The sequence below is a fragment of the Hirundo rustica genome, chromosome 1, assembly GCF_015227805.2.
Source record: "Hirundo rustica isolate bHirRus1 chromosome 1, bHirRus1.pri.v3, whole genome shotgun sequence".
NCBI lineage: Eukaryota > Metazoa > Chordata > Aves > Passeriformes > Hirundinidae > Hirundo > Hirundo rustica.
Genome location: NC_053450.1, coordinates 107,996,222 through 108,015,266, shown reverse-complemented (window position 1 = coordinate 108,015,266; position 19,045 = coordinate 107,996,222). Strand labels below are relative to the sequence as shown.

General features: G+C 40.4%; 1 protein-coding gene across 1 annotated transcript in view; it reads left to right on the top strand.

The window, feature by feature from the left end:
• EPDR1 (ependymin related 1) overlaps positions 1–15,150 on the top strand; it is a 29,377-nt gene extending 14,227 nt beyond the window's left edge. Inside the window, exons 2-3 of the mRNA XM_040075868.2 lie at positions 10,303–10,511; positions 12,454–15,150. Of these exons, the coding sequence (XP_039931802.1) occupies positions 10,303–10,511; positions 12,454–12,644 (400 nt within the window). The 3' untranslated portion in view covers positions 12,645–15,150. The remainder of the gene's footprint in view (positions 1–10,302; positions 10,512–12,453) is intronic.
• The last annotated feature ends 3,895 nt before the right edge of the window (positions 15,151–19,045 follow it).

Sequence of the window (19,045 nt, the reverse complement as noted above, 5' to 3'; positions counted from 1 at the left end):
AGGAAGGTGGCCGTGTCAAGAATCCAGGTCTTATAATATCAGGACTTATTGACTGAGCTAGTCCATTGCAAAAAAAAGACCAGCAGCCATCAGTATTCTCCAATCATTGACATCTAAGGCTGGGAAGGTCTCCAAGTTGCCATATAACCTCTTCTTCCATCCTGAAGAAGAAAAGCTTTACGTGGGTTGTCCCTGATCCTTGATGTTCTTACCAGTTCTTGTAGAAGCTGGACTGTAAGAAGACAGACATTTTCAGAGTATCTCCTACGTACACCCTCCTTGCTTCAGGTAACGTGGAGCAAAGTTGGTATTAATTTTTAGCTTTTGATATACTAACCATCTTATCATCATACCTCAGTCTTGCTGTTGTAGACTAAACATGCTCAATGTCTTCATAGGTCCTGTTTCTTAAACATCTCACTGTCCTTGCTGTTCTCTGGACTATATCCTACATGTTTAGCTGTTCCCTTAAGTGAGGCATCCAAAACGAGGAGCAGCATCAGCATTCTGGTCTTATCAGGACTAAACAGAGCAGAATAAATGATCTGCCTAATAGACCCAGAACTGTAAACTTCCCTTTTTAAGTCATTACTGTGCACTGCACCACTTCTCAGTGGATGTGTATTCAAAATGCCATTTCCTTTACAGCCATGTAGCAATTAACATCTTCCCTAATTATATGTTTTCTTTCACACAGACGTTCCCTTCTTTTCCGTAGTTCTTCTGTTTTGTATGCTTTCATTCAGTTCCACCTGGAATTTTAACAAACTGACACACTGTATTTGAATCCAGTCATTAACTTACGCACTCACCTAACAATATTACTTTTGACTGATAGCTGCTGAAGGAAGAAGAAAAAGACCTGCACAAAGACTTCTGGTTGAAATGAAGTTATTTTTACATTGGAGGTGGGGAGAAAGAATGTAGTTCAGTGTTGTGATTTCAGGTTGCATGTATTTCTAGCGAAGTGAATCTCCATCTTTCACCAAGTTTATTTAAGAATAAGCTGTACTCAGATCTTTGGATGGAGGTTGGAAAGTTGAAGAGTACTTAGCTTTCAAACTGTTGCATCTGATTATCTGGCCTGACTTGCAAACTCCCTTGAAAACAGACACAGTCTTTCTACTTTTTATATTGGATAGATATCAGAAAGACCTGAATCATCCCTCTTAAGGAAATCATTGCAGATGGAAGGTGGAAAACATTACATCTTGGGACTGCAATCTGGTTCAAGTGCATAGCCTCACAAATTTTTTCCAGGGAATATTCCATCATGGAAGAGAAGTTTGCTCTGTCGGAATAGGGACCTCCTCCTCATCTGTTCCAAAGGGCAATCTGTTCCTCGGACTGCTTCATGATTAATTTTTTTGCAAGAATGGATACTGAAAGGTGACTAACTGACCAAGTATATGCATGACGGGATTTACAGTCTTGATGAAGATCATTATAGGGCTCCTGAAATGTATATAGACAGTTTATTCAGGATACTGCTGTGGATAATGGTGTCAAAGACTTTACTAAAACCCAGGAGTGCATCAGCATCCTTTCCTTCATCCACTGAGTGGATCACCTTGTCATAGGAGATTGGGTTGGCCAAGCAGGATCTGCCTGTCATAAATCCCTGCGGGCTGGACCCAGTTCTGCACATACTGCATAATGCTATGCATGGTGATCTGCTCCATGACCTTTCACAGCACTGACGTCAGGCTGACAGGTCTGTAGTTCCTGTATCTTCCTCCTTGCCCTTCTTGCAGATGAACACCACATTTGCTAACTTCAGTCAGCTGTGGCCTCCTGAGTGAGCCAGGATTTCTGGGAAATGATGGAAAGTGTCTTGGTGAGCAAATCTGTGCGCTCCCTCAGCACTCTTGCGTGGATCCCATCCAGCCCCACGGACTTCTGTGTGTCACACACAAATATGACAAGTGGTGTACCAAGTCACTAACCATTTCCCCTTGGATTATGGGGGCTTCATTCTGCTTCCTGTCTTTGTGTTGGGTACCCAGAGAACAACTGGTCTTACCATTAAAGACTGAGGCAAAGAAAGCATTAAGCACTTTGGCTTGTTCCTCACCCTGAATAGGCTAATATCTGCCCTCCAGAAGTCAAAGAAGTTCTGCTGACATCCCTCTCCTTACTTCTCTGTTAATTTAAAACTATGTCATTTTGTGATCTCTGTGCCCAAGATGGCCTCCAACTATTGCATCACCAAAGAGCTTGTCACTACTCAAGAGCAACATGTCCAGAGGGTTACCTTCCCTAGCTGGCTCCTTCACTAGCTGTGCCTGGAAGTTATCTGCCACACACTCCAGTCACCTCCTAAACTGTTTCCTCTTTGCTGTGTTACATTTCCAGCAGACACATGGTAAGTTGAAGTCCCACGTGAAAACAAGAGCAAGTGATTGTGAGTCTTCTGCCAGGTTCTTGTAGAATATTTCATCTGCCCCTTCATCCTGGTTGAGTGGTCTGGTCTGTAACATGCCATGTGCCTTGCTAGTCTTCCCCCAATTTTTACCCATGAACACTCAACCCTGTTGTCACTGTCACTAAGCTCCAGACAAACGAAACACTCCCTAACACACAGGGATACTTCACCACCGCTCCCTCCTTTCCTATCTCTTCCACAACCATCCTTTACAACACTCCAGCTGTGCGAGTTATCCTGCCATCTTTTGAACTATATCATGGTTTCCCTGCTGCAGAATGGCTTCCAGCTCCTCCTATTCCAGCTGCCTCTGCTGTGTGTGTTAGTGTAGATGTGCTTCAGTTGGGCTTTTGATCCTGCCACATGTTTTGTGAGGGGAAGAAGTCTTGTGTGTCTGTTCTCAAACACTTCTATGGTTTCCAATGCATCAATAACCCTTGTGTCTTTGCTGTTGAATAGATCTCCATAGCCTTCCTCCACTGAGAGGGAAGACCAAAGGGCCTTGATAGCACACCATCCCCCAAACATTGGTGTGCCACCCCCAAGCTTATCTCCAGCAAGCCTGGTTTTATCTCTTTGCCACTTCAAACCTAGTTTAAAAGTCTTTGCAATCCCTGATCCTCCTCAGCCTACTTGCCTGCTGCCGCAGCTCTGTCACTAAGCAGGTGTTCCTGTACCTGGCCTCAGCTTGCACAGGGATGCTCACTGCCACCATCCAAGCAGGGCACACCCTGTGGGTGACACCTGGGTCCACCAGAGTTCTCTCTGGGCTTTTGCATCAGTTGCAGCAGCTGCAGAGCTTAGGGAGGCTGTGACTTTCTGCTGGGTATGTCCTGTTGCTCCTTGGTCAAGCTGGCAGAGGTTCAGCACCTTTGCTGAGCATCCTTGCATGGGAAGAGCCTCCCACACCCTGTTGGCCTGCCCTGGCCTGTACTGCTCCCTATGGGCTCCATTTGTACATGCCAGGGGAGCTTGGCCACCATTACTCCTGGCCCTGCCCAGTTCCTGCCAGCTCTTGTGGCACAAACTGCATGCTCCTGGCTGGTCTCTAGAGGTAAAATTAAAAACAGGGACACTTCTATGTTTGGGTATGGTTTGGGGTTTTTTTTTTAGTTTTTGAGATGCTCTCAGTCATTGTAGCCATGTTTTTTTCTGGCTCCCTCTACATGTTAAATTTCTGTTTCCTATTTCTTACTCTTTACAGGCACACAAAGTGCCTTAAAATAATTGCACCCTCAAAAGAGCATTTCCATGTATCAGTTTTGAGCATTGACTCTTTCAACTGAGTTATTTACTGCCCTTCTGCATATAGCACAAAGAGGGTGAGAAATGAAATAAATAAATTGTAATGTACCTCTGTCATTTCCTTCTTTATTATTTAATCTTTCCTAAGGTCTTTTGTATATACTGAGAGGTGGGTCCTGGCCTTCCTCACTCCTTTTGGTCTCCTCTAAGCCCTGCTGTGATTTTCCAGTAACCTTTATTATTACTTACTCATGTAAGCGTCATTGTACTAGACTTTTTTACAAACCCATAACAAGAAAATAATCTCTGACCTCAAGTATATTTTGATATCATGTGGTTCTGCTAGTATATACCATATTCCCTAGGAGGTGATTCCATTGATTCATTGGAAAGCATTATGGTATGCTGGCCACATCTTCCATTCCTTTCCTTTTGAGCTGCTCCAGTTACAAATACACTCTTACTTATGGAAACACACAGATGCTCTCCATTAAGGGCAGTGCATCTTTTAGCCTCTTGCAAAACACAACTCCCTTAAATAAAATGCTTTATTGTTTTTCTGAATTTCAACTTCAGTTGCATTGTTCTCAGGGGTGTGACTTGGTGGATTATTAAGAAGTGTCAAATAGCCAAAAAGGGACACCAAGGCAAACAGGCTTCTTGCTGAAGAACTGATTTTCCCTGAGTGTTTGCCAAAATAACTAATCTAATTTACGGGAAAGCAATTAAAATAATAAGAAATTTCATCTTTGTTTTTTGAGTTTCATAACTAAAGTCACAAAAGTATGTCATCCTTTAGCTGGTGTAGGTTTGACTTTGCAGTTTTTGATTCCTGTATTTAAGGTTTTCTTTCTACACGAACTGCGTAATTAACAGGACTTAAATAGGCTAATTCTCTCTGCTTCGGAAACTGGTAGTGTGGTCAAAGTTCCTCATATACCTTGTTAATTAGGTACCTGATACAGGGGGCTTGATCTCCTTGAAAATTAAAAAGAAAAAAAAAAAAAGAAGAAAGCTTTTACAATCTGTGAGTGATTTAAGTCAGACTAAAAAATATTGCTTTTACACAATATCACATTACATTTACTGTCACATGCATTTGCACAGTCCTGTATTTGTACAATATACCATAGTCCTGCACCACTGCCAAACATGTGAGATCAAATATGGTAAATTACTGTTGTTGTTGAGGTCTGATATACCAGAAGAAAAACACAAGTCTGAAATTACCGAAAACTTCATGGGAAAGAGGAGAGGAGTTCCCAGAAATACACTTAAAAACGAATGCTTCTCCTGTTTGAAATGAGCTTGCCAGATCCTTCCAAAAGCAGATGAGTGTTCTTGACCTGATGAGTGTTTATCAACTGTCTGCATGTCTGCTTGGCAGCTTTTCTCCCTTGAATTATTCTTGATCTGAGGACCTGAGAAAATGGGGTTATGTAGTGACACTTCTAGTAAAGGTTCCCATTCTCCCAGTCCATCTTCAGTAAAAAATGGGGAAAAAGGATTGGTATGTGGGGTGTTTTATCAAGAGGAATACAAGATACGTCAAGAATTAAATGTATGGATGTACCTATCCATAGGTACAAACTAGAACAGAGAATTTGGGTATTTGTAGTGAAATTTCTTCTGGTTAGATACGGAGTTAGCTTCTTCCAAAATGTTTAAAAATGTCTTTTTACAAAGAGAACTGGTGGAGAATTAAGTAGCGCCACAAAGGCAGATAGATGCTTCAAGCATTCATTTAATTACAAAAAAGAAAGTAATGTTAGCTTGGAAATAATTGCGGTGACTTCAGCTTGAGATACTAAATAGAAAATACTGTATCCTGCTGAGTAATACGGTATCTCAGATACAACTAATACATAAAACTTTCCTTCTGTTTTTCACTAGCTTTATACTACTAGGTCATATAAGTCCTGGCTAACATGAGTGAGAGTTTTAAGGTTATAGTATCTGGGATTTTGTAACCTTAGAAGTCTGGGTTAGTCTGAATCAACAGGTTAAAGCCCTAGGTTCATGAAACCCCAATATGCCTTTGCAGTAAAGGGAAGTCTATTTTACCATTGTTTCAGTGGTTTTTTGGAGCAGGATTTGTGGGTTTTGTTCTTTGTTAATACAATGCCTCACACAACTGGTTTGTCATCAGTGCTAGAGCAATCAAAGGAAAATAATAAACGGCATTTTAAGGCTCCAGTACTGTAAATTGATTGTCCAGAGCCACAGAGCAAAATGATGTGGAGCCAGATTTAGCACAGAAAGTTTCTATTACCCAGCTCAATCTCAGACCATTATTTTGCTTCTCTCTAGCAAATGACCTTGTCTGATATTCTTCAATACATAACGTCGGTCTTGCCAGGCCACTAGCAGCACCTCTGCTCCTTTGAGTCATTACAAAGGCAGTTGGACAGCAAGCAGCTCCTTTCTCTTGGCTTGGCTCTCACAAGGAAGCCCTTGGAAGTGCAGAAGTAAACCCTGGGAGTCAGGCAGATGTGTTAGGTGATAGGCAGGCCAGCAGGCTTCAGGAGTGGGAAGGACCCAGCAAAAGGATGTAGACTGAGCACCTGAAAAGGAGCTGGTAGCATGATCTTAACATTAATGGAGTTTTTTTCTGACATATATTGAAAAATAATTCACTGTTATGAAATGCATTATTAGCATGCAAAAAAATCACCCATTCAGAGGACACAGTTTATTAGTTCAGGCCTTTGTGAGGATCCAGGAGTATGTCTTTATGTTATCTGGGCTATGTCCTGAAAGGGTCCGCTAGCTATCTCCCCAGATTTCATGAGGAATCTCAGAGGTAGGCCAGTATTTGGATGCACACCACCCCTTGCAGTATGTCCTTAACACAAGTGCTTCACCTTGTGATTGCATGGTCATGGTATTCTGGCTTTGCATTTAACTCACTTGGTCTCTTGTTCAGAAAAATACCTTCATTAGCTTAGGAGAAGAAAGTATTGAATCCAGCCTGTATCCCACCTATGTGACATGATTGCTTCCAGCAAAATCAATGGAATTATTTGTGCATGGTCCAGTTAAGAAATTCTTTAAAGCATGGGAGCAAAAATGTGTGTCTTTATATGCTGGAATTCATCCATTTTCAGGTGCAGACAAGGGGAGTATTAAGGGTATGAGGGAGTCCCATAGTGTCCAAGGGGGTGAGACATAGGACAGGTTAGGGTGGAATAGGATAGGAAAGGAAGGGAAATAATCTCAGTCAGGCAAGTAGGGTAATTGTCCAAGTAACTTCTTCAAATCTGTTTCAAGGTGCCTAATTGAGGTCTAGTTGGGGCACTTGGTTTTAGTGTGGGGCTTTCTTGAAGTTACAGTTTCGGAGGTTAAATTATTATAAAAATAATGTTAGAGGTGGGTGCAGACTGCAAATATGTTACATTTTTCTGAAAAAAACAAACTAATTAAAAATAATTTCCTTTCCTGTTTCTTTGCCAAGACCTATTTTGAGGACTTTGTGCTTCCCCTCAAGAAGCCAATGAAATCTCAGCCACCTAAAACAAATACAGCCAGTATACTCTGGACTTTGCTGGTTAAAAACAAAAAGAAGAACATATTTCTTATTTATTTTTTTTTTTAATTTTAATTTTTATATTTGTGCACATTTTGCTATAAATCTTGGCTGGTAAATACTTTTCTTTATAAAACAACAACCATTCACCTTTCATATGCAGTTAAACTTAGATCTGTATAATCTTAGGTTTCTGTGCTGGCTATTTCCAGGACACAGACAATTCTCTATACAGCTTGGATGTGAGACACATCTGGATTGAAGAAGGGCAGTGTAAAGCTTGCCCCTGCTTACCCAGGGCTGTCATTCACAGTGAGCAGAACGGTATTTTCTGCAGATCTCCTCTTGTGCGCCTGCCACACCACAAAGGCAGAGTTCATCCCAGCAGCACATCAAGGTGTAGGACTGGTGTCTCTTACACATATGTTCAGTCCCCCTCTCCCAGAACCAAAAATGTCTGTGGGGAAGCCTCTTATTCTGCAGAGTGGCTGCCAGAGAGACGATTGGCACTGAGTTTGATTTGTTTGGATTTTCCTAATTTTTATTTACTTTGGTGTTTCAAAATGCCTATCTTGCTGTCTGCAGAATTCTCAAAAATGCGAGTAAAACTTCTGTGTGAATTAAGTTTTAAGTGAGGATTAAAAAAATAAATAAATTTTTAGTAGTTCCTATTAGTTTGTAATGCTTTTCTAATACGTCAGGGTTTTGTGTTCTTTTGCAAAAGCACTGTATTATCAGTCAGATGTCTCAAGCATGGTGATAGATTCCTCTGTAAGGCATTTCCCATCCCACTTCCATGGGAGCTGCTGGGCAGCCAGCTGAAGAGTAGTTGGGTCATTAGACTCTCACTGAAAATACATAAATAAATGTATTTTAGTGTTCTTGTATGTTCTCTGGACCCAATCTGATATAAAAGTTAAGTATGTCCGTATGTGATCTCAAGCTGGGTTTATGTAAGAAAGGAGTTTAAAAAGATCCTGAATTCTTCAGTAGCACATCATGGCTGTGAAACCTTGCCTTTGACTAAGAAAATGGCAGGCAAGTTTAGGCTGGTGAAAGTCATGGCAGAAGCAGGAATATTTTAAGATATGGGCAGGAGAATGATTTACAATGGGGAAGGTCATACGTAGCCTTGCAGTTTGTCAGCCTCTTTGCATGAGGCTTGTCAGTGTGGAGGAAGTTCCCAGTTTCCTACTTGGAAAGCAGGATGAGCTACCTCCCATGTTTTGCAAGGTTGTGAGTGAGAGATGGGCCCCTTTACATCATGTCAGCTTCCTTGTCCCATTTTATATTCTCTGTCACTGTTCATTTTGGCTAAGGGCATTTAGCCTTACTGTGTTTACATGCATGCAGGATAAATTATGCTCTCAAGAAGTGATGGGAATGTTGCTCAGGTGCTTTTAACCATGCTGAGTCACTTCTTATTATGCAACCTTTAAATGCCACAATGTCAGTGGTGGGTGAAGTTATTGTCTGGTGCAATTGTGTTGTGCAAAAATTAAAACTGTAAATTGTTTTGTTTTCAACCCTATTTTATGTAAACTTTGCATCCTCCCCAAAAGAGTGTGATGACTGCAGAGAGAAACGTGCAGGAGTTGGGAAATAGAGAAGGGTCTGCTCTTGCATTTGTGCATCATCTCTTCAATTACATGAATTGTGCAGTGTTTTTTACAGCTTCCTGTCTTTCTGATGGCACAGGATGAATAGTGTTAGGGACTGACATCAGATTGGTGAAGTAGAAGCTGTGTCCAAAGACACCCAAACCTTTTTTCTTTGCAGGAAATGGAGGTAGCATTATGAATGAGGAAAGAATTACAGATGGAAAGATTAAACTGTTCCCTTCCTTTTCTCTAGAGTCACTGCATGACAGTAGCCTATAGCCAAATATTTGAGCTGAGATATGCAAGGGAAGCTTCTAATAATGAATGCAGAGTTTTGGACCCCTGTAAGTCCTTAGCGAAAGATGCAGAGCATGCATGATGATGATTTGAGACATCGTTTGAACAGCTCCTCGTCTGATTGGTGATGCAAAGTACCCTGAAGAAGTAGCCTGCTATTTCCAGCTGAGTCTTCAAGATCAGCTGATACTTCTGATAATTTTGATTTTCTGTTTCTGTCTGGTTTTGTGCCCAGTTAAAAGATAAGGACCATACCACATCTTTTTTGAAGGTGTGGAAGAAATGTCACAGTACTGGTGGTAGACCAGACCACTGTAAAAGGAAACTAGATGGAAGTGTCCATATAAATGTTTATCATCTCTCCTCAGAGCATGGCTTGGTTGCTTCATACTCTTTAGAGGATTGGTTTTAAATCCTTACTGACTATACTTGCTGGTGACTTCACCTTCTAGCCTCTCAAGCTTGTTGAGCTCCACACCTCTCCTTATCTCTTCCTTACTATTTTGCTCCTCTGCTTTTTCTTTTCACTACTTCTTGGGTAGGTGACTTCCAGAGAGGAACTGTGCCTTATGGAGGGTGACCCTCTCAGTTCTGCACTTGGGGCCATGTACTTCCTCCTTCACCACCATGTCCCACTTAAGCTGTGTGTGTTGCCATGGAGAAACATCTGTGAGGATGGCAGATACCACATCTAACCAGTAGAGAGGAAGGCTCTACCACATTCGTGGAGAAGTGAATCTGTCCAGCCTATGCAAGCAGATTTTTTTCAAAGGCTTACAACTTAGCCAAATCTGGGCAACTTTTAATAAAAACTTTTCCTCTGCCAAAATTTTAAGTCCTTTCTCCAAAACATGGAGGCACTGGAGCTTTTTAATGAAACAGTTTAAAAAAAAAAAAAAAACAAACCTAGGAATAATAACATGTTTTTCTCTCAGTTGTTCTCAGAAAAGTTTTTCTGTTGTTCTCAGAAATGGCTGAACCAGTTCAGCCTGATTTATTTATTTTGGAAAGAACAAGCTGAGAGAAGCTTTCAGCATGGGAAATTTCAGCCCAACTGGTTAGCATTTCTCAGAGTTTGGCAAAGTTTAATGCAAGCGGAAATGTTCTTATACTGAGAAGTCAAAGATAAGCTTACATATCAGCAATGTTCCTTAGTTAGGATAGAAAAAAGCTAAATATGTATTAATTGCTTCTTCTTAATGTTTCAGGTTCTTTGAGTATATATTGCTCTACAAAGATGCCGTGATGTTTCAGATTGAGCAAGTTACAAAGCTTTGCTCGAAGATTGCTCTGACAGAGCCGTGGGATCCATATGATATTCCTGCCAATTCAACTTACGAAGATCAGTACTACATTGGTGGACCTGGAGATGAAGTTATGGTACAGGAATGGTCTGACAGAAAACCAGCCAGGAAATGTATGTGCATGCTTTTGCTTTATTTTAATAATAATCAACGTCTCTGCTGCACGGGGAAAAATTAAATTATTTGTGTTTCACCCCGGCTTTCCATATTTCTGTAAAGTTCTCTGGAAGAAGTAATGAAAATGCCCTGTGCACAGAATATAATTTTAATAACAATCCAGTTTTTTAGGTAAATCTCATATCTCAGCAGAATTAAATATGTTCAGGGAGCTTGATTGTGTTGTATTTGGTATCCTACAGAGTTTGGCGTGGAACAGCATCATTTCATGTCTGAATCTTACAGCCTGTATCCAAAATTTATCTAGAGAAGAGAAGGTACTATAATTAGGGGCACAATCAAACTAGAGTCTGTGTAACAGAAACAAAGCAGGTATCAGTGTTTGTCTACACTTGGTTCTGCAGCCATTGAAATCCTTAATATGTGTTGTCCTAAAATTTGTTGTCCTCTATACTAGTAAAAAATATCTGCTTGCAAGGCTTAGTTCTGCACTTGGCAGCTGAACACTTGCATCATGAAAGAAAGGAGGCTGAATTTTCCAAGGTGTAGTATGTCAGATTTTGAATGGATAGAAATTTATTAGTACTTTGGCTTCAGTTTCTTCTATGGTTTATTGATGACCTAGACAACTATAAAAATTATTTTAAAACATCCATGAAATTTATGGGACTATTCAGCTAATGCAATACTTACGGTTATGGACATCTAATACATAGGCTGGTTACGAACTTGAGCATTTAGCCAGAAGAAAATATTTCTTTCTTGAACAGAAGTAGAACAAATGAAGTAGAAAATGAAGGATAAGATCATTAGACCTCTGTAACTAGGTTGATAACTTCGGTCTTCTGCAAGAGACAAATTATCACTCACTCCAATTTTTTTTTTTTCCAGATCTGATATTTTTTGGAATTTTTGTGGAACTTTATATCCAGATACATTCAATGAATGATGTGTGATTTTTATCCTGTATTATTTTGTATCTCCAGTGTTTTTCTGTATGATCATTCATAAACATAATGTCTATCTACTTATATACCTTTCAGCTAGTACTGATTTGGATTGTAAAAATTATATTTCTTTTACAATTATAAAAGTTTTAGGGGAGATGCAGGCTACTTCAATAGCATCATATTTAACCATGATTTTTTATTCTAAATTCTGAGAGAAGACTTGTTCAGTAAAAGGTTGCCTCCATTTCTGTGTACTCAAAACCATATTAATTGAGGTCAGAATGTTTGAGGTATATTAGCATGCTCAAAAGAGGTATATTCAAATATTTCTTAACTTGCTGCCCTTTCTTTGGATACAGTATATGTGTGTTTCTTGACACCATTTATTTCCTCAGAGGAACCGATTTATGATCCCAGTAGGTAATTTTAATGTCATGAGTTTCTGCTATCAAGAGATCTGAAATGCATGAAACAACAGGGTGTATTATGATTGAAGAGGTAAGAATGATCACAGAAGGCGCCTGTGACGTTAATAAAAGCGCGATAAAAGCAAAGGGTATTCAAGGGAAACCACTGCAATGGTATTGCTGCCACTGCCTAAATAGCATAGTGGAGAAGGCAGAGGTGATGACAGAGCAAGCGGGAAAGAGAGCAAGGGAACACCTCTGAGGTTAGCACACTGTGGAATTAAACTGAAGCTAAAAAAGGGAGAGACTCACTACATCGCATACCTGGAGGATATATATATATAGTAGTATATGTATGTAGTATATATGTAGTATAAATACTACAGCATTTAGCATAGTCTTGAGATGGCAAACCTCTAGAAGTGTTTGAAAAGAATAGGAATTTTTAAAAAATAAAACTATAATGAGGATCTGAATAGACAGTGATTAACAGAAGCAATGAGTTAAAAAAGACTGAGATCACCGTGACCTGTTCATCTTATCATGTCACCTAAAGTAGTCACATTTCTGGTTGGTTGCAGTGGAATCCTGGGTCGGCGTTTACACCGTCAAAGACTGTTACCCAGTACAGGAAACCTACACCAAGAACTACAGTGTGACGACCTCCACTCGCTTCTTTGACATCCATCTGGGCATCGCAGACCCCTCCGTGTTCACCCCGCCCAGCACCTGCCAGACAGCCCAGCTGACGAGGATGAAAGATGAATGCTGATTATGGACGCTGGCTGCCCTGGGCGAACACGTATTAGCCAAGAGGATGGTTATTAGTAGTCAGTTGTTGATATCTAAGCTGATTTTTCAAGCTAAATGTTGCTCTTTTTCGAATTTGTAAGTTTTCACTTGAGAGAGAACATAAGCATATAACTGAGTAAAATATATAAAACAAAAGATATCTTTTGATCACATTAATCTGCTCAGTGATGCACTTGCAGTATTATATAGTTACCATTAAGACAATATTTCTAGATAATATTTATTTAAGGTTGATTTTCCTTTTGCAAAGATTTCATTATTTATTTTGTCAAGAAGACAAAGCATAAACAGACAGCAGCAATGGTACTGTTTAGAAGAAAAAGCTAAATTTTGTTGTAATTTCTGTTGTTACTTCTGGAGACTTGAAGGGAAAGATGACCTGCGTAAAACCTCATCCCTGAGTGAAAAATATAATTTTAAAGTATATGCATCAAAACTCTGTAAATTTGTTATTTAGGTTTTATTTTGCTTTGTGTTCTGTTTTGGTTGTTTTGGGTTTTTCTTTCTGCTCTTCAGGAAGCTGGTAGTAAATTTTTGAGCTAAGTTTTGTTCTTTCTGAAAAGGAACTGGTATAGCTTTATTCATGTAATGCTTGCTGACATGCAAAAAATACTTTTCTGTTTCTTGGGAGAATGTATGAAAGGAAGGGAAGGAAGGAGAGGTACACCTACCTTCAAAAGGAAGTAAGCTGAAGTTTTTATGCATCTCCCTTTTGGAGAGGGCTTACAGTGGGGTGTGATGAGACAATTTTCAGTCACTTTTTCCTTCAGCACTCACTTTTCAAGGCAATACTAGTTTTAACCTATGCAAAGGGATTAAAAGGTACTGCACTCTAAATGGCTTTAATGTTTTGTAACTACTTTCAACAGTCTTTATTCAGGGTGGAAACACCTTTATAAGTCCAGGGAGGTTTGAAAAAAGAAGAGCTGTTCTTCCGTAGTTAGTAAAGGCTGAGTCAGCATTCACACAGTGCCTGGTGGTCGGGATGGAGAGAAAAACAGAGCCTGTTACCTGTGAGGAGAGGTGGGAGGGAGGAACGGGAAGCACAGTTTTAGATGCTCTCTGTGCAGTGTTGGCAGCGAAGCACTGCAGCCTAAGCAGATAGGACAATCTTGCTTTCTTTTGCACCCACTCCATTGATGCCTGTTTATTTGCTGTTTCATCAGCACCTCAAATCTTACCATCTCCACATAACCTAAAAAGTGCAGGGAGTGCCCATATTTTGCATTAGAAAATTCAAACCAAACCTTCATGCACCTTTGAGACTCTCAGAAGTGTGATGGGTTTTGCACTTTTACCAGATGAGATTAACTGGTTTATTCTGTAAGTTACGCATTTTATTTAGTACTTAAAAATAAATTTAAAGGCGGATTCTTGTCCTCTTTCACATGTTGGGTAGTTGTTTGCTCCGGAAATCATCTGGCTGCAAACAGATGTAAACACTGGGAAGTTTGGTGTCTCCAGAGGAGAGATGCTGGGCAGGCTTTTAGTGCTTTGTATACTCATAGCTTTTTGTACGTAAGCAAGTGGGACAGCGGTTGTTTTTCTTTCATGGTTGTGGTCGGAGTGGCATTTTACTTTGCCCCATGCCTAATGAAAGCACATATACATACCAGTTAAAATTTAGCTAGTTCATTAAAAATTCTCTGTTGCAGAGGGCCATTTCACTGAAACACACTAGTAGAAAGAAGGATTGGGTTTCCTTGAATTTAGAGTGCATTTATTCTGTACTCGCCTTCTGTATTTTTTGTGTGACACTTCAAATGCTAACTGCATATTGTTCTCATTAGGACAATGATTAACATGCATTTCTTAATATGTGTCTTGTTAGAATCTGGAAAATATAATAAATCTGGCTAGCAAGCATGAAGCTGTGGTACTGAATCGTTTGGGATGGCTTTGTTGCGGTTGAGCAGATAGCTGGGTAATCAGGGTGTCTGTATTATGTTTTGCTGACTGATATAGTTTCTAGCAATAGCATTAAATGTTCCTTTAAGTAAAAATTTGCAATTTTGCAAAAGTCTGGTACACAAAAGTGCTTTAAAAATTTTGCCCTGACTTTCAGGGCAATTTTATATGGCTAAATATGTTCCTCTAAAACAATGCTGTTGTCTTCATATTTATGTTCTACAAATCCAATGCAGAGAGTTGTCAAAGAGACATTAAGAAGCAAAATTCAGGATTATGTATTTTGAATTAGCACAAACCAAATATGAAGCACAACATGCATATGCCTGGTTTGTTATCTTTGTTATGATGTGCTTCGGTTTGTTGAGTACCACAGGAGACATTTTCTCTTTAGGCAGCTATGCCAGTGACTCAATAAGGAGAACAAAAGGAATATAAGGTATATAGTATGCTGCCACAACTGAATAAAAATGGGGGAGTTCATATGTCTGATAGTGTGGGTAACTTGTTTATCACAGTTATTTGGTGAAAAATTAATAATAAATTGGTATGTACATGGTTTATATTGTATTCTGTGGGGTTGCATCAACAGAACCTGGTAGCTGGATAGTCTGTGAGGCAAAGCTGATTTTGTGAGATTTCCAGTGTTTCCTGGTTTCAGCTGGGCCAGAAATAGTGCAAGTGTAGATGTGCCTGCCATATTTTTGTATTTCTGCTTGGTTTTTTCACTGAAAGCAGGATGTGTAGAAACACAACATTGTTTAATTTAAAGTTAACCAAACATTCCTGAACCTCAAAGAAAGGTTTCATTTGAGTTTGGGGAGGAGATCTGGGCATTTGGTTCAGTTCCTGTTTTAACAGTTTGCTTAACTCTATTATTAGGGACAGATTTTGCTACCTCAAGCCATGGTGCACACCATGGAAGTGCTGCCATTTACCAGGGAATGCCAACTTTAATGAAGAACATAGGAAGAAAAACATTGCAAAGTCAATTTTAGTAAAGAAACCTCTAAACAGTATGATATATTATTTTTTGGACATTAACAAAATCAGTGTATTTCTCACCTTGAAGTTCATTTTAGTGCTTACACTTACTCCTTGCAAACTTGCATCTATTTTCCCACCACCCTTTACTTCCTAACATCAGTGAAGTCACTTCCAAACTGTGTTTGCAGCCCTCACTTGCATTTATTTCAGTAGGAGTTGAGCATCCAAATACCTGATGGATCTGAGCTGGACTTGACCTCTTTATTTTGCCAGCAGTTCTATTTCAAAGGCAAGGACAGTACCAGGCATATGTGAGCAACATACACTGATCTACATGTGGATGTCACGGAGAGACCAGAGTTGGCTCATGTGCAATTGCTGCTGTCCCAAAATACCCATTGATGAGATCTCTTGGCATGTCTGTTGTATCATATCCTGCATCTTCTGCATCTGTGGCCACAAACTGATGTTGGAGGCAAACTGCAGGATGTTCCCCCATGACAGAAAGGCACATCATGAGATCATCAGTAGCTTACTCCCTAACTATAAGGAATAAAGATTTCAAAAGGGCACCAATGCAAATAGACAGAGGTCCCTGACTATAATGATCTGGAGGTCACAGCCTTTCCAGGAGGCTGCATGTATGGCATGGACTCAGACACTTAGAGATTTGATCTTTACATCTGTACTTAGGCATAGGAACAAATGGAGCAAGCTTGAAAAACTTCTTAAGCAATCCTGAGCACTTACTGTTTTGTAAGGGGAGAGGAAAAAACTTACGATCCAATCAGTAGTCCCAGAAAACTGTCAGAAATGTAGGACAAGATGCTGCTCTGAAGATGTTACTGTAAATTTCCAGACACTTCTTTGAGTGCCTACTGATTCAACACGCTCCAGGGTAAAGATCCATGTGGTTTGGTATAGTTATTTCAGCATAGAGCCTGAAACTGCATCCTAAATGAAGTGATGCACATAGCTGCAGTATGATATTTTGTTTGAAACAAAGACAAATAGCCCAGCTGCGCATTTTGCAGGTGCAAGTGCATGACTGATGACCTGTGTGTTTATCTACAAGAATGTGTGTGCCTTTGGAAGAGTGCGGCCTGCTGCCTTTGAAAACGAGTTAATCTTCACACCACTACATCCGTAGGAATCTACTTCAGACTCCTTTCTTTCCCACCTTGCAAGGTGGGAACATTAATTCTGCTTTCTGTCTGCTCTTGCCTTCCTGATTGTGATAGCTCTGGGCTGACATCACTGCCTCCACCAGTGGGGCCCTCCAAGGCCTGGAGGCATTGGGGCGTTAGCACCAATGTCAGGGAGGGTTCCCAGCCCCACCTTACAATGTGGAATAAAATTACGTGTGTATGTTACACATCTGGGCTTACCTGTGTGTCCCTGTGCGCTCGCTCTGTGCACGGGCGTGTTGCTCATGCCCTCAGCACCCAGCCGTCACCATTAATTGGGCTCAGCTCAGGCTTCCATGACGCCAGGCAAAGGGGCTCGTGAGCAAAAGGGAAGGAGAGGAAATGAAAGGAAAACCTGCTGCGCTCACTCTGCTCCCCGCCAAGGTTTTTCCCACGCTTGATGAAGGCTGATAAACAGCTTTGACATTCCTTAAACAGCAGCAGCTGAGTTGCCAGCTCTACGTCATAGCCCATGTCACACTGAAGGAGAGGGCTCGGTTTCACCCTCTGCACCAAAATTATCCTTCAGGCCAGGCCAGTGACTCCGTTTTGGTTTCTGTGGAGAATGTATGCCTGCTCCCATCATCTCTGCCGCTGCCATCCCAGCCTGTCTGGTAGGGATTTGTATTGGTGTCTCCTGACCTAGTCCAGCAGTCTGTGACAGCCCCTGTGTGGCCAGACAGTGCCCATTCAAGCCTGTCCCATCTTCATTCTCCCACTGTCCCATCATCATTCTGTCAGGGACCTCGCTGTAACACACAGGGCAGGCCGGTCTTCTCCACTTTCCTGTAGGGCTTTTAAAGCTGTGGGAAAAACCTTTCCTATCTTTCCATTGCCGTGCCATTTTGAAATTAGTTTTTTATGTGGTTTCTTCACCTGTTTCCTTTATTTTGTGTGAGAACTGCTTCTATTAATTTGATGGGGCACTTTTTCATATGGATGTTGAGTTGGGTTGTTTTTTTTTTTTTACCACAGACTTGGTGCCATGTAGCAACCCTTGTTTATTGCTGCAATACCCTGTAATCAGTGACTTGTACAAAGGACATTCTTGATGTTGGCAGCAGTTTGCACTGGCAAGAGCTCAGGAGGTCAAAGTACTGAAAGTAATGACAAGTGACAGTGGAGATACCCTTACTGGTGGCCCAAGTGACTACCAACTGTGATGACAGTGTTAAAACTCTGGGCTCCTCAGAGCCTGTAGACACTTAACCCCAGGAAATACACCACATCTCTCCAAAGGAGATGGGAAACTGTGCTGGGCAGCCCACATTGCTTTTACTTTATTAAAGTAAGATCCTGTACTAAATCCTGTATGCAGGACCATAATTCATTATTGAGCAGTTGCTTCATAGAGAGACAGAAAACAAAATGTTTTCTCCCAGCATTCTTCTACAGAAATGATGTAAAAGTTATTTTCAGAAAATGTTGACTTTCGAATTAAAGAAATAGTATGTAGAAAGCTTCAAAGATTTGTCATGGAACAAACGCTGTATCTATAATTCATGTGTAGCTTTAATACAAAGTTTTTCAGTCTTACAACTTCTACTTTAAAGTAAATAAATAACACAACTTGTAAGAAGGATTAAACTCTGAATAATCCCTCTCAACTGGCATTCAGATTTGAAAGAAGCTGCTTCTGTTGTAGGCTTGAAGAGGAGTTCTTGCCTAAAGCTGGCTACTTTTGCAACTATACCAATTCAGCTAAAGACATTGCTTCTTCCTGCAGACCCAGTCCTGTCAAAGGAATCAGATTTCTTTACTTGTCTGTTGGCTCAGTACTTTGCAGATTGCCAAAGAAATATGATGTTTTATGCCAGCGCAGGATCTGTTCTGAATCTTTTGTCAAATGCGCTTGCTTGAACACAGAGGAAGCTAGGAGCAACAGGCAGTGTCCCTTACCATGGGAGAAAGGTTACCCAAACTGAAGACATTTTTTCCTGTTTCCAGCCTGCTGGGACATCCTAGATTGGAAATTCATTCAGAAATCTGTAAAGTTCATGTTTCAGATAGGTGAGAAAGGGAGAAAAACAGCAATAATAGAGCAAGGCAAAAAAAGAAGAGATAATAAAAAATTAAAATATGCCAACACACTGATTGCCCCCAAAAAAATCAGTCAACCAAACCCCAAAGAGAAGGTGGGTGTGTGAGGAGGAAGAAAGGAAGATGGAGAACCATGTTTGCCTGCCACTTCTCAACCTGTTTTACGAATTTATAGAAAGCACATTAATTATGGGGACCCAAATTCAAATTCAAAGATTCCTAAACATCTTTTCTTTTT